We start from the raw sequence: 15,937 nt of genomic DNA, 5'->3' as shown, positions 1-15,937 counted from the left end.
CCATAAGTGTCAACAGTGTAAGGGTTAACAGGAACTAAGTCCGAGTAAGTAGCACAGTGGACAAGGTTAGTGCTAGCTGGGCTGGCGAGGTGGGTTTGCTTGTGTTGAGTGTTGTGACCCTGTGGTGCTCCTGTTGTTCAGTAGGGCATGTTTGATTGTGTTGTAGGGAACTGGGTGGGACAGTGTTGAAGCTTCAGTCAAACAGGGTGAGATATATTTTGTTTGTTTGCACAACCTTCCTTCCTTCCTTCCTTCCTTCCTTCCTCCTGTCCTGCCTGTATTCTTCCCAGTAGTCCCTTGTTTAATGTCTCTCAGTTTGAGTTTCTATGTTTGTTATATATTCTTTCATGTTTTCAAGGAAAGGTGGTATAATAATGACTTACATTAAAGAAAAGGAATTGAAACAAATTAAAAGGGACTCATCTCAGAACAAATGCAGCTTATATGCCTGGTGGTTTTGAGGCATGAATATATTCCCGGTATCCCATTCTGTCTTTTATTGTATACAATAGCTGCTTGGTGATGGACATTTTGAACCAATCCTTAAGCCTCACCTATGTTGCTGGGGTTATTTATATCTCGACTAAGCATATGTATTCACACTATCAACCACTGGTTTGCATGCACAGACCTGATAATACCTTGCAGACACCTTCCTTGCTGGATTATTGATGAGATAAGCTTGAATGTTGCTTGATTCTGCTAATTTCAGCTTCAAAATAGTTTTGGTGTGTCAAAATGGGAAATAATATCTTCTACTTTGTGGGTGTGGTGTGGAATCAAGTGGTTATATGTTCCAGCCAAAATATTGGGACGACGCCCCTTTAAACCATGTTCGAGTAAACACTGAACTAAAACTATTTTTTTATGATGTTTATTTATGAATGACCGATGATTCAGTGGTGAATTTATATTTTCATATTTTGTAAGCTGTTTAATAAGATCCTGTTGAGTATTTTACCAAATTCTACAAAAAGTACTTGTTTCTCTTGAAGAGTAAGTGAGCATGGTTTTACGTTGCTTTTAGCAATATTCCAGCAATATCACGGCGGGGTACACCAGAAATGGGCTTCACACATTGCACCCATGTCGGGAATCGAACCCAGGTCTTAGGCGTTACGAGCAAACGCTTTAACCACTAGGCTACCTGACCACCTCTTCTCTTGAAGACCTAGCGTGACAGATTTAAGTAGCACCATAGTGAACAGATGGTCTGTCTTGTTGTTTGTAGTTTTCACGGTGATGGCTTTACCTACTTTTTAAAAATCTGCTGCAAAGAAAATGTTTCTTTGTGATTGTTTTCAAAACTATCTCTCAATAAGCATTTCTTGTAAGATATAGTAGCCTGTGTGTGATGTATTCTAGTGCCTTATACAGGAAGTATAAGTGTTTATACCAGTACCTAAGAGTGTCTTATTGTTTGTACGATATGACAAACGATGTAGGATAAACAGGTGAAGTCAAACAGAGTGAACGTACATGTGAACACGTCTGCAGATGTAATGTATTAATTCCTCCCATAATACATGTATTGTCGATGAGCATGTGTTACAAGCTGTTCCTGTGCATTTGATTTTAAACTTAGAATAAAATAATACATCTTCAAACTAAAATACTGAATAATTAAGATGGTTAGATGTCAAAAGAGATAATAGTTGATATGTTTCAGTTAATGTTATCTGATAATTGATGCAAAATATTTTGGAGGGTACTTGATATTCTCAGATGTGAAGAATTATTTTCATAAAGATGTGTTTTGTTCGTCAGGATTTTCATTGACATTGTTTGCCTTGTGTTTGTAGGTGAGGGATCTGGAGGAGTTTGAGACGTCTGCTGGCACAGAAGGACTTAAAAATTGGAGATCAGTGTTTGCAGCTGACAATAACTTGTTTTCATCTCAGACTATTGAACCTTTGTGGGAGAAATTGGATAAGGACCCTGAATTTAAGTTTATGTTAAGCGAGGACAGACACATTGCCATCACACCTTGCAATCTGCCACCCAGGGGTAAGGATGTAAAACACTGGTTCGAGACTAAGGCAGCTCGGATCAAGACGGACGCTAAGACAGAGACAGTCACAGACACTGGGATAGAGGATGGTGGCAGACCCGAGGACAAGGGGATGGAGGAATATGTACATTTTAGTGAACTGGCTGCAGAGATTACTGTGGAAGAGTCCCGAACTGATGATGAGTCAACACTTGTTGGTACCAGGAATGTTTCCAGTGTGAGTGACAGTGACCCATCCGGAGGTGCTGAGTGTGTTGTTGCTGGTGCAGACACTGGAGACGGTGGTGGTGTCAGTGGTGCAGACACTGGAGACGGTGGTGTCGATGGTACAGACACTGGAGACATTGGTGTTACAGGATGTACACGTGATACAGGCACTTGTGTTGAAGACATTGTTTCTGGGAAAGATGCTGCTCAGATTAGTTATGTGAGTGATTCTGAAGCTGGTGAGGATGACCCAGCATGTGTGAGCAGACCTCAGTCAGGGATGAGTGCTTATGATGCTGACACAGAGGTGGATCTGAATGTTCCGGATGAGGACTTGGCAGCACATGAGGACCTAGGTCATCCTAGACGTGGTAAATACACGAATATTTATGATATGAATGTTGAGGAAGATGAGGAATCAAAAGAATATGTGCACGTTGTGGTTGAAACAGATTTCTCTTTTGGGAAAAATTCTGACAAGTGTGATCAGGACATGGATGCTTCTCCTGAAGGTGGAGAAAGCAGACGGCAGGATGCGGAGGAGGGTGTGACTGACACCAGGAGTGTGGAAGAACCCTGTAGTGTTGGGGACAGAGACTTGAACAGATCCGAAAATGATTCATCACCACCAGTACAGATTGTTCATTTGAAAAAGACAGTGTCCGATGGGGACGTGGTTAAAACAGACTCGTGTGTTAAAGAATTAGTTAGTCCACTTACTCATAAGCGAAGTGATAAGCTGAAATCACGTTGGGATCAGAAGGAAAGTAATCCGACTCCGTCCAAACCTCCGAGCACTGATCCGGGTGAGTCGTCCCTGCCCCCTGTCCATAGCACCCCAGTACGGCGCACATCAATTGATTGGTCTGACCCATTATGTACTCCAATCTCGACCAATCGTGATAAAGCAGTTGCCGGCAGCAGCCATGACAGTAGTCCCTTTGTGACCCCCAGGAAACCAGGCCCCATACGCCGACTCTCTTCCAATACTGAAACGTCCTTACGCAGGTCAATTCTTGCCTCGCAGTTGAAGGTTGGTAGAGCTTGTTCCCCTGTAGAGTAGGTCACAATATTCATACTAATCAGTTGCTGAGGCTTATGTCATCAGCTTGTGCAACGATAATGTACCTGCATCAAGGTATGCCATGCTTTCATTGGCTACATTTAGGTGTTTCCGTATAGCTTCAAAACAAGGATCAGGTTAAGTCTTTTAGGTGAGGGTGGTTGGGAGAAACATGTTTCATACTACTCAAATACTCTATACTACTCAAAAGAAGTTAAGAACATCCGATTCTTTCGTTTTACTACAGTTAAGCTTTCATTGCAAGACAGATTTACGATAGTAATATGAAATAATCAGGTGTTCTTCGACTTCTTTTGAGTAGTATATATGTCTGTTTGTCTTGACATGAATTAACATGGTTGAATATAACTTGACATTAAATTTTTACTATATTAATTATTTTTATTGATATTTTTTAGTGTTCTGTTTAATGTAATACATACTCTGAATGGAAACACCTAAATGAGAGCTCATTCTAACAACCCAGTTCTGCATGCAAGCTTCACATGCTAGCAGTTATTCAGTTTCTATTTACTCCATGTTGGATGAGTGTTTGCTTTGGCCAAGAGCATGATATGCATGTGTTCCATTGCTTCTGTAGCTTTGATATGTGGCTTATAATTTGGAAATGATGAACATGATATTACCTTTAAAACACACACGTGTCATCCTCATGCTGAACATCAGGAGAACACTGTACGATACGTTGGAGCTTTATTGAATGGAAACATTGACTCAGTATTTCTGCGATCATCTAGTTCATAGAATATAGCTTGTTACCTGGAGAGTTTGTCAGACATGGAACCAATAGCTGGGAGGGGAGGAAAATTTAATTCTGTCAAATTTCGCTTGGTTCCCTTTTTCTTCAGTTAACAGATACCCTACCTGTTGCAATCAGAACATGCATACATACCAGTGTTTGAAATAACCATTGGCCATTAGGTACGGCCAGCACCTATGTTTCATCTTCCATGGCTATATCTTGTTATGAAACAAGTAGTGTTGCTCTGGAACCTGTTTATCCGGAAACCTTGCCTTCCATCACATACTGCCTTTCTGGAACCTGTTTATCCAGATTGAGAAACCTTGCCTTTCAAACAAGTACTGTTGCAATGGCTTTAAGCAACATGTGGGTTATGACTATGTTTCCCTGATTTGTCAGTCCATACAAAAACCTTAATGTGTGTCTGCTTGTAGTAGTGCAGACTATGCTGGTCTTATATTGCAAACCCACTGCGATACCATGCCACAGGTTAACATGGATCTACACTCAGACACAGTATTCTGACTCTGAGCCGACCAGACATTGTTTTAGCCCCTGGACAGGGAAACAAGTATAATCTTTTAATGTCTTTTGGTAGGATGCGGTTGGAAGTGTTCTAGCGAGGCAGTGGCCTTATGATGAGACCATTGGGGCAGTCTCTGGGCAGACGCTCTATCCACTAGACCATGGACGCAGTCCCTGGGCAGAAGCTCTGTCCACTAGACCATGGGGGCAGTCCCTGGGCAGATGCTCTGTCCACTAGACCATGGAGGCAGTCTCTGGACAGACGCTCTATCCACTAGACCATGGAGGCAGTCCCTGGGCAGATGCTCTATCCACTAGACCATGGGGGCAGTCCCTGGGCAGAAACTCTGTCCACTAGACCATGGGGGCAGTCGCTGGGCAGACGCTCTATCCACTAGACCATGGGGGCAGTCCCTGGGCAGATGCTCTGTCCACTAGACCATGGAGGCAGTCTCTGGACAGACGCTCTATCCACTAGACCATGGAGGCAGTCCCTGGGCAGATGCTCTATCCACTAGACCATGGGGGCAGTCCCTGGGCAGAAGCTCTATCCACTAGACCATGGAGGCAGTCTCTGGACAGACACTCTATCCACTAGACCATGGGGGCAGTCCCTGGGCAGAAGCTCTGTCCACTAGACCATGGGGGCAGTCGCTGGGCAGATGCTCTATCCACTAGACCATGGGGGCAGTCCCTGGGCAGATGCTCTGTCCACTAGACCATGGAGGCAGTCTCTGGACAGACGCTCTATCCACTAGACCATGGAGGCAGTCCCTGGGCAGATGCTCTATCCACTAGACCATGGGGGCAGTCCCTGGGCAGAAGCTCTATCCACTAGACCATGGAGGCAGTCTCTGGACAGACACTCTATCCACTAGACCATGGAGGCAGTCCCTGGGCAGAAGCTCTGTCCACTAGACCATGGGGGCAGTCTGGACAGACACTCTATCCACTAGACCATGGAGGCAGTCCCTGGGCAGATGCTCTATCCACTAGACCATGGGGGCAGTCTCTGGACAGATGCTTTATCCACTAGACCATGGAGGCAGTCTCTGGGCAGATGCTCTGTCCACTAGACCATGGGGGCAGTCTCTGGGCAGATGCTCTATCCACTAGACCATGGGGGCAGTCCCTGGGCAGAAGCTCTATCCACTAGACCATGGAGGCAGTCTCTGGACAGACACTCTATCCACTAGACCATGGAGGCAGTCCCTGGGCAGAAGCTCTGTCCACTAGACCATGGGGGCAGTCTGGACAGACACTCTATCCACTAGACCATGGAGGCAGTCTCTGGGCAGATGCTCTATCCACTAGACCATGGGGGCAGTCTCTGGACAGACGCTCTATCCACTAGACCATGGGGGCAGTCTCTGGACAGATGCTCTATCCACTAGACCATGGAGGCAGTCTCTGGGCAGATGCTCTGTCCACTAGACCATGGGGGCAGTCTCTGGACAGATGCTCTATCCACTAGACCATGGGGGTAGTCTCTGTACAGACGCTCTATCCACTAGACCATGGAGGCAGTCTCTGGGCAGATGCTCTGTCCACTAGACCATGGGGGCAAACTCTGGACAGACGCTCTATCCACTAGACCATGGAGGCAGTCTCTGGACAGACGCTGTATCCACTAGACCATGGGGGCAGTCTCTGGACAGACGCTCTATCAACTAGACCATGGAGGCAGTCTCTGGACAGACGCTCTATCCACTAGACCATGGAGGCAGTCTCTGGGCAGACGCTCTATCCACTAGTTCTTGGAGACAGTAGTCCACTACGCATCAGACAGATTAATGGGGTTTTACAGTACTTTCTAAAATGTTAGCAAGATGTTAGTGCGACGTCACATTAAGGATAGGTACCAGGCGTGAAGAATTTCCTTCAATAATGCATTCATGTGTCATATTTCAATCTGAATGTTAATCTCAGCTCTGTGTAGTACATTTATACATAGCAGCTACCAGTGCCAAGCACTGAGACACGATCAGCACATGGCCTGTATTGTAACTGTGGTGGTGACGTTTTGAACTATATTTGGGTGGGAATCTCTCATTGATGGGAATCAAATGATTGATGATCAACTAATGATCAATTATGGTTTGTTTGAACATTTTTCACATAACTGTTTGATCTTGTGAAATCCAGACAAATGAATCAATAATGTATTCTACAGACTTAAGGTTAATTGAGGTTGCAATGGCATTTGGCAATTTGGTGCCTACATTTTCAAAAAAAGGTCTCTAGTCTACCATGCTTGTCATCAGAGCTGACTAATGAGGATTAGGAAATTACAATGTGGGACCTGCATGATTATATGTCAGCAGTCCCAAAGACGAGCTTCATTGCTTGCACTGTCAGGCACTGGTTTGCATGGACTGACTCAGTTATTTACAGGCCACTGTGATATGGCCAGAATATTGAGTGTGGTGTAAAACAAAATTCACTTACTTGCATCCTTTGATTCATTTCTCCTCCTTCCCATTGACCTGAAGGGGCACCTGCTGCTTGTTCTTTCTGCACCTACTGCAGTGTTGGAAGGAGCACCTTCTGCTTGTTCTTTCTGCACCTACTGCAGTGTTGGAGGAGCACCTTCTGCTTGTTCTTTCTGCACCTACTGCAGTGTTGGAACAGGCACCTTGTGCTAGTTCTTTCTGCACCTACTGCAGTGTTGGAAGGGGTACCTGCTGATTGTTCTTTCTGCACCTACTGCAGTATTGGAAGTGGTACCTGCTGCTTGTTCTTTCTGCACCTACTGCAGTGTTGGAGCAGCACCTTCTGCTTGTTCTTTCTGCACCTACTGCAGTGTTGGAAGGTTCACCTGCTGCTTGTCCTTTCTGCACCTACTGCAGTGTTGGAAGGGGCACCTTCTGCTTGTTCCTTCTGCACCTGCTGCAGTGTTGGAAGGGGTACCTTCTGCTTGTTCTTTCTGCACCTACTGCAGTGTTGGAGGAGCACCTTCTGCTTGTCCTTTCTGCACCTACTGCAGTATTGGAAGGTTCACCTGCTGATTGTTCTTTCTGCACCTACTGCAGTGTTGGAGGAGCACCTTCTGTTTGTTCTTTCTGTACCTACTGCAGTGTTGGAGGAGCACCTGCTGCTTGTTCTTTCTGCACCTACTGCAGTGTTTGAAGGGGCACCTTCTGCTTGTTCTTTCTGCACCTACTGCAGTGTTGGAATGGGCACCTTCTGCTCGTTCTTTCTGCACTTACTGCAGTGTTGGAAGGGGCACCTTCTGCTTGTTCCTTCTGCACCTACTGCAGTGTTGGAAGGGGCACCTGCTGCTTGTTCTTTCTGCACCTACTGCAGTGTTGGAGGAGCACATACTGCACCTCCACGTATGTGGTGATGCATCCTCAATGACCTCTGACCCTTCTCATTTCCTATATTTATGTTTGAAGGATTTATTGTCTCTAATGTGGCCTTCAGGTATTTATTTATCTGTACTGGTTCCATTGGTTGTATTAATCATCTGAGAATTAGGCCTCTTCCTCTTTGTTCTCTTATTCTCTTCACCCACTTCCCATAATATTTGCCCTGGTTGTACTTCAGTCTAGAAGCAGTAGACATATTGATGTAGAATTATCAAAAGAGCATGTTTACAATAGTCTTTCAGTAGGTGTTGCTGAATAAACCTGAGATATGTAAGACTGATCAATGGAAGGTTCTCTGATCTGAGGTACATTGTCAACCCATGGAAGATCTCGCTTTAGAATGTCCACTAACTCGGACTATAATTTCGGTTTTGAGTCCCAGTTGTCACATGCATGATTGTAGTCAGCGATGCAACAAATAATGAATTCATATGGATAGCACTACCCAAACCTGACTGGGGGTGAGGCTGTCCCCAAGGTGAGGTGAAAGTGGGTTTAACGTCGCGTCCAAGATAATTGCACTTATATAGCGACGCACGCGTGTGTGCGTGCGTGCGCTCTCTTGTACTAGTCAGGATTGATGCAATATGGATCGATGACATGCATCAACCAAGTCAGCGAGTCTGAACACCCGATCCCGTTAGTCGCCGCTTACGACAAGCATAGTCACCTTTTATGGCAAGCATGGATTGCTGAAGACCTATTCTATTCTACCCCGGAATCTTCAAGGGTCGCTACTGAAGCTGTTAGCAGTACTTTTTACACTTAGACACTGCTTATTACAGTCTAAAAACTGAAGAAGTTGGAAGAATGATGTTGGATGATAAATAAAATCTCACCCTCGTGTCTTTTGATATCAAATATATCAAGCCTCGGAGTCTTTCCACTTTTATGAACTTGTGTTGATATAATTGGTATCAAAAGGCATTTGTGTGAGATTCTCTGTTTATACAATGGCACCCTGCTCCAGTCCTGTGTCTCACAGACCATCATCACCAGATAATCAATATTCCACATGCGAGCTTGAAAACTGATTTAAACTTTTTTTCTTTTATGTAATAATATTTAGTTTTATTTTAACTTTCAATTATGCATGATATAATTTGCTAACTGTCAACTAAGCTGTTAATTAGTATTAATTAACATTTCTAACATTTTATGACTATTTGATGAAGACAAATCTTTCTCAGATTGTTAAACAAGTATATGTTAACTACACTCTTTGAATACTCGTCTTACTGCATCCTTTTCTTTGGCAGACATAAGGAGCATTATGAAAATTATATTGTGTCTAAATGTGTGTAGTTTATATATATTCTTTCAACAGGAAATCTAATATTATGTGGAACGTAATTTAGCAAGACAAAAGTAGGAATTATAATGGTGAGACAACTCTGTGTTTCCTTGCAGAGCCAGTTGGCCACTCCAACACCCAAGCGTAGCACGTCCCAAATAGATGGCCCCACTCCCAAGAATGCCTATGGATTTAAACTTACACAACAAAACTACCAGGACGCTAAAGCTTTACATGAGGTGAGGTATCAGCAAGTTACAGGTTAATGCATTTCTTTCAGCTTCTGGAAGAATATTTCATTTCAACTCACAATTCAGGAGCAGGAATATTTGGCATATTCTGATTCCTTGTAGAATTCATACATGGTGATACGTTTTTGTGTAATCCTTAACGATTGAACCTTTTTGTCATACACTTACAAAATATTGTTTTTTATTTTAATTGGATTAGAAACAAACGTTATTTGCAAAAGAAAATACCTGTTCTGAAAACCATGGAACCATGGAACTTTATATAGACTTAGATAAGGTTAATGATGTAACCTACAAGCATGCATCAGTGGATTGATTTGACCTAAGTGTATTATTATCATAATCGTCATCGTTGTCGTCATCATCATCATCATCATCATCATCATCATCGAACTAAGACTAAGATTGCTAGATGTGACTAGCCTTTACATTGTTACCTAGCTGTTTATTATTAATTTTTTTTATAAAGGCTAAGACTGCTCGGCTTTGACGGATCTTTACATTGTGTCTGAGTTTAAAATGGATTTTGTTTGATTCTAGCATCAGTACTTGACTGTCATGAGTATGGAAGTTCACGTAGAGACCCGTGGCGACCTTCGCCCTGACCCGGAAGTTGATACTATGCAGGCCATCTTCTACTCCATCTTCAATGATGTTCCTCCTGCTAAAGGAGAACGCCACATCACAGGGGCTATCGTTGTAGATGTTGCATCTGCCCGAGCTGCTCATATGCCTAACTCGCCTCGACCCAAACCGCGACCTGTCTCTCCCCAGCCATCAACATCAAGGGCTCGACCCGAACAGCGGCCTGTCTCTCCCAAGCCTTCAACATCAAGGGCCAGACCTGAGCCCAAACTGGGAATTTCAAGGTCCAGTGATGAAGCTGATGCATCACTGGCTAGAACTCGGAGGCAGACGGCTTCCATTTTGAAGAAGTCTGGAGTAGAAGACATCAACACCGAATATGTCACAAATGAAACAGAACTTGTGGAGAGCTTTGTGAAACTAATTCACAAGTGAGTGTCAGAACTGATGTATTTGTTTATAACACTTTAAATTTTTATGTTAAATTTTGACATGATCCTGTGTAACAAGTGCTTCTTCAGCAACAAATGTGAAGCTGGAGTCTTTCTAAAACTTACTTCCAGTTAATTGATTTCATCGATGATCGATTAGGTTCTTTTACCAACCAAGCAATTGATCATGAAATCTAAGATCCACTAAGAACTCATATTTGTTTATTATTGTTAAGTTAAAGACGTTATGGATACAGAAAAAGGAAGCAATTTTTCTTCGTATTCTCATTCATGATCGTTTGCTTTTCCCAACCAATGATCAGTGTTGCAAAATCACTTCAGTAAACTGTAAACTGAACTGGTGATATTGGAGGACTAGTTTCAGCAGCTGGTGTTGTCTCTATGTAGATATGACCCTGACATTGTGGTGGGCTACGAGATACAGATGTTGTCCTGGGGCTTCGTCCTGCAGCGGGCAACGCATCTCGGCACTGACCTCTGCACAAGGATATCCCGCACACCAGGTATTTATCACAAGGGGATATATGTGTTTATAACTGACTATCTGACATGTAATGTTGTCATTCATTTTGACTTTGGGAACATATGACATTGGATCCTTTGTTGTGGATGCCAGTCCTGGGTGCTGTTGTACAAAGCGTTCTTAGCACTAAGGTGATGGTAACTCCCATACCTTAACATTGACTTATGACAGTCGTAGCGCTGAGGTTTTTTTTCCTTGCAGTTTTGGCGTGGTCGAGTAGCCTTGTGGTTAAAGCGTTCACTCGTTACGCCGAAAACCCGGGTTCGATTCCCGATACGGGTACAATGTGTGAAGCCCATTTCTGGTGTCCCCGCTGTGATATTGCTGGAATAAGTGAATCCATAAGTGGCGTAAACCCATACTCACTCACTTACTTGCAGTTTCGTTTGGTTGACTTTCAGTTCCAAAGTATAAACCCTTGTTTTATTATGTATTTGCACATAGCCAGGTGTATTGAGGAAGTGTTTTCTGTATAGACTCTAAGGAAGGGAACCGTGCCAAGGCAGGCGGGAATGATTGGGGCTCAGACTACACTTCGGAGATCAACATCACTGGACGGATTGTCCTCAATCTGTGGCGTCTGCTTCGACACGAGGTGAGCAACATTGACCTAGGTGGCTCCAAGATGATTGGGTCATTGTAGTAGTAGCACTCTTTCATCCAATCAATTATTGTCTCTCCTGATTAAAAACAATTAGAAAAAATTTGGTTTCCATACTTGCAATTTTGAACATTATATGGAGACAAGAAGCCTCTTTGTCAGTTTGAAGTAAGACCAGTTTTTTTTCACAATATTTTCCTGTATGGTTGATGTGTCATTTTCTTAAATCTAAGATCTCTTTAGGCAAATGAAATGTTGGAAACGCTGGAACATTGTTTCAGAAAAACTCAAATTATTATTCCTTTTTTAACTTATGGTGCATTTGTTTGTAGAAAATGGCAAATATTTCTCATGTTTCTGCTGCACTGTCACATTTTAATGTTTTTCAGGTGACCTTGAACATCTACAGTTTTGAGAACACTGCATTCCACATCTTGCATCGACGTGTGCCCCTATACACCACCCGCACACTCAGCCTGTGGTTCAACCACCGGGCCCACCACTACCGGTAAGTGGCTCGGGAGATGTTACACCACTTGGTGATCGTCCTAGTGTCAAGGTGCCACAACGATTACGAGTCATGTGCTCTATATCTTTATGCTTTAGTTTATCTACTCCTATTGGGATTCAGAATAGATTATAATGACTGAAATTATATTGAGGATTGAGTGGTCACCATGTGCGATGGCTGATTGTGCATTGTGCTCCTGCCTCAAATACTGGTCCAGACTTGATTATGCACAGGCCTGCGGAAATATTGTTGAATACTGTGCAGAACAATTTTCAGTCATTCGCACACTTGAATATTGTTGACTGCTTTGTAGTCAATTTTCAATCATTCATTGGTGTTTTTATCCCCCGCCACGAAGTGGGGCAGGGGACATAGGAATGGAGTTGTCCATCTGTCCATCCATCCTTCCATTCAACCATTCATCTCTCTGCTTCTCAGTATAAACAAATTTTCTCTAAATTTATTCAAGTTAGAAAAATGAAATTTTACACACTGATGTTACTGGTAACGATCTCAAATTACAGAGTTATGGCCCTTGCTCCATGCTTTTCAACTTGGTAAATATTGTGTGAAATGGGGACGAAATTTCTCAGAAACTGCTGAAGATATATGAACGAAAGTTTGCATGCTATCTTAGAAATACTTGTTTAGTTAGGGAGGGAGAAGTAATAGTATCATCAAGAACATTGACCTTCTGTTGTAATGATGACTGTTTGCCACCAGGTGGCGTGTGGTGGAACACTATGTGACAAAGGTCAAGGGCGTTCTACAGATAATGGACCAACTGGACCTGGTTGGCAAGACAAGCGAGTTTGCCCGTGTGTTTGGCATTGAGTTCTACCACGTTCTCTCCAGGGGTTCGCAGGTGAGTGGATGTCACAAGTTCATGGTTTGTTCATAGTTCAAAGAGTATAATTCCTGCGAATCCCCTACTTCTATTACATCATAGCCATAAATCCTGTATTTTGGCTGCAGACACACTGTAACTAAATCTTCAGATTTTCAACAGAAGTCCTCTTCACTGTCAAATACACGCAACTAGTTGTTCCCTTAACAGCACATGTAGCTCTTCAGCTCTTCTGTCCAAAAAGGCGGGAAAAACATCACTTCTTTCCTGTGTGTGCTAGAGTCAACACCTGTTTTTTGTTTTGGCTCTATATTTCTTTTTCCATTGAAACCAGGAGTCTGTGACTGTCTTGACCTGTGTTGCTTGTGTTCCAGTATCGTGTGGAGTCAATGATGCTGAGGCTGGCCAAGCCCATGAACTTCCTCCCAGCATCCCCCAGCGTGGAGCAGCGGGCACGTCAGAAAGCCCCAGAGTGCATCCCCCTCACTCTGGAGCCGGAGTCTCGATTTTACCCCAACCCAGTGGTGGTGCTGGACTTCCAGTCCCTCTACCCCTCCATCATGATCGCCTACAACTACTGCTTCTCCACCTGCCTCGGCAGGGTCCAGAGGCTCGCCAAGGCCCAGTAAGTTCAGACACTCCACACTCGGGCCCGTTCCATAAACGATCTTAGCACTACTTTTTGTTTGGGTCTATGATGAAGTAAGGGAATTACGACAATTATTTTACCACTAAGATATCTTTGTGGAATGGAGACCAGGTCAGCTTCATGCTGAGATGAGCCCCGTGAAGATCCGGGGTAGAATAGGTCTTCATCAACCCATGCTTGCTGTAAGAGGCAACTATGCTTGTCGTAAGAGGCGACTAACAAGATCGGGTGGTCAGGATCACTGACTTGGTTCATGCATGTCATCGTATCCCAATTGCATGGATCAATGCTCATGACATCAATATTGCTGAGTGCATCTTTTAGCAACAAACCAAACCAAATTGTGCTGGGGTGCTGGTGGCAAAGTTGTCTTTGGTGTTATAATTCACTGTGTTGTGTCTGTTGGTTGTGCCTCGGCAGGGTCCAGACTCTTGCTAAAGCCAAGTACCGTATTCAACGTAATAAGCGTCCCGCTCTAATAAGTGCCCACGGCGATATTTGCTGATATATTGGCTAGTGAACAATTCCAATTAGCACCCCTTCCGATTGATCAATGTACTCAAGACTTATTTATTGACGTATAATACACACTCATGTTTACTGCACCCTTAATTATGAGCAATTAAATTCTGACAAAAATATATCTGTCGTACATAAACATTTCAGGCTGTCACTATAAACCACGAAATTTATCTTTCAACTCTGTTTTTTTCACCAACATAATATTCTAATAAGAGCCCCCTGTTTCTAATTTTGAGAGCTCCCTGGGCACTTATTACGTGGATTATGGTAAGTGGAGACACTGAACACCAGGTTACTCGTCTGTGATGCCAGTGGTACAGTTGTTGAGGTGCTGTAATTCACATCGCAGGGTTGTGTCTGTGAGATTTGCCGCTTGCAAAGGAGGATTATTAAAGTAAACTGGAACGGTCTGTAACAGTTTTGTGGAATTGTGGACTGATGACCATCTCTTTCGTGTTGTTTTGATTTTCATGTTCAAAATTCTCTTTCAGTGAGGGCCCTTTCGAATTTGGATGTTCATCATTGAAAATACCACCAGCACAGCTGAAGGTGAGGGAACAACAAAGAAACTTTATTATCCCCCGCCACCAAGTGGAGTGGGGAATAGGAATGGAGTTCATCCTTCCTTCTTTTCGTCTTTCCTTCTGTTTTTCCGTCTGTCCACCTGTCCACTTTTCAAAGGGGACAAATTTTCTCAAAAACCATTTAAATAAGAGAAATTAAATTCTACACACTGATATTACTCGTTATGGCCCTTGCTCCGTGCTTTTCAACTTAGTGAATACTGGGTGAAATGGGGACAAATGTTCACAGAAACTACTGGTGTTACATGAATCACAGTTTGCATGCTTATGTAAGAAATACTTGTGAAGACTGAGTTCGAAAATTGGTCCCGTAAAAAAATCTTTTCCAGAGTTACCTTCCTTGCTACATGTTTTTTAGATTGTGATGATACACAGTTACAGCCCTTGATCCATTTTATATAACAACGTGCACAGTGTCTGCAATGGGGACAAGTTTTCTGAGAAACTACTGAAATTTGCTTATCTAAGAGATACTTATCAAGAATGAGTTCGAGAAATGGTGCTATAAATAATTTTTCCCAGAGAAGGGTCCTTTTGTGTATATTAATTTCCCATTTAATCATTTTTCTGATGACATGAATTAGTGCCTATGTCTTCTTAAGGCCTCTTTTTATCCCCCGCCCTGACGAAGTTGGCGGGGGATATTGAAATGGGTTCTGTCCGTGCGTTTGTGTGTGCATCCCGAAATCGTTTCCAGAGCATAACTCAGAAACCGTTAAATATTTCTCATTTTAACATTGAATGTGACAGTTAAGGCTTGTAAATAATAACAAATGGCGAAAACATAATGGATATATTTTTTACACTATGAACCGTAAACAACATTGCAACGTGCGAGACAAGGCGAAGATTGTGAGATTGGCCGAGCGCGCTCCCCCGCCTCCGCCTCGGTTAAACGGCTCATCGTCTATAACGCCCACCAATTATTTGGACCCCATTGGTAGCGTTGTAGCGAGGGACCACTGTATCAATTTCCTATTTAATCATATTTTCTGATGACATAAAGCGACCCTTCTTAAGCCATTATTTGACTCTTTTTTTATAGTTTCTATTCTCTACTATGTAAACAAACAAAGTTCTAATGTGCCCCATGGCGAGGGATAGTGAAAATGCTGTGTTCTTATTTTGCTCTTCTATGCCTTGGTTTGTTTTCTGTGGATCCCAGAATAAACTCCAAG

The 15,937-nt window shown here is 43.1% G+C and overlaps 1 protein-coding gene across 1 annotated transcript in view; it reads left to right on the top strand.

Moving 5' to 3' along the window:
* Positions 1-15,937, top strand: part of LOC139475837 (uncharacterized) — a 118,769-nt gene that overhangs the window by 89,702 nt on the left and 13,130 nt on the right. Inside the window, exons 16-25 of the mRNA XM_071259036.1 lie at positions 167-206; positions 1,803-3,251; positions 9,351-9,473; positions 10,026-10,501; positions 10,910-11,025; positions 11,522-11,640; positions 12,036-12,154; positions 12,881-13,022; positions 13,379-13,629; positions 14,667-14,724. Coding sequence (XP_071115137.1) covers positions 167-206; positions 1,803-3,251; positions 9,351-9,473; positions 10,026-10,501; positions 10,910-11,025; positions 11,522-11,640; positions 12,036-12,154; positions 12,881-13,022; positions 13,379-13,629; positions 14,667-14,724 — 2,893 coding nt within the window. The remainder of the gene's footprint in view (positions 1-166; positions 207-1,802; positions 3,252-9,350; positions 9,474-10,025; positions 10,502-10,909; positions 11,026-11,521; positions 11,641-12,035; positions 12,155-12,880; positions 13,023-13,378; positions 13,630-14,666; positions 14,725-15,937) is intronic.

This window comes from Haliotis cracherodii, unplaced genomic scaffold (assembly GCF_022045235.1).
Source record: "Haliotis cracherodii isolate W230 unplaced genomic scaffold, xgHalCrac1.p SCAF_3, whole genome shotgun sequence".
In the NCBI taxonomy this organism is placed as follows: domain Eukaryota; kingdom Metazoa; phylum Mollusca; class Gastropoda; order Lepetellida; family Haliotidae; genus Haliotis; species Haliotis cracherodii.
The sequence above is the reverse complement of the archived record's forward strand: the minus strand, read 5'-3'. Positions and strand labels throughout refer to the sequence as shown.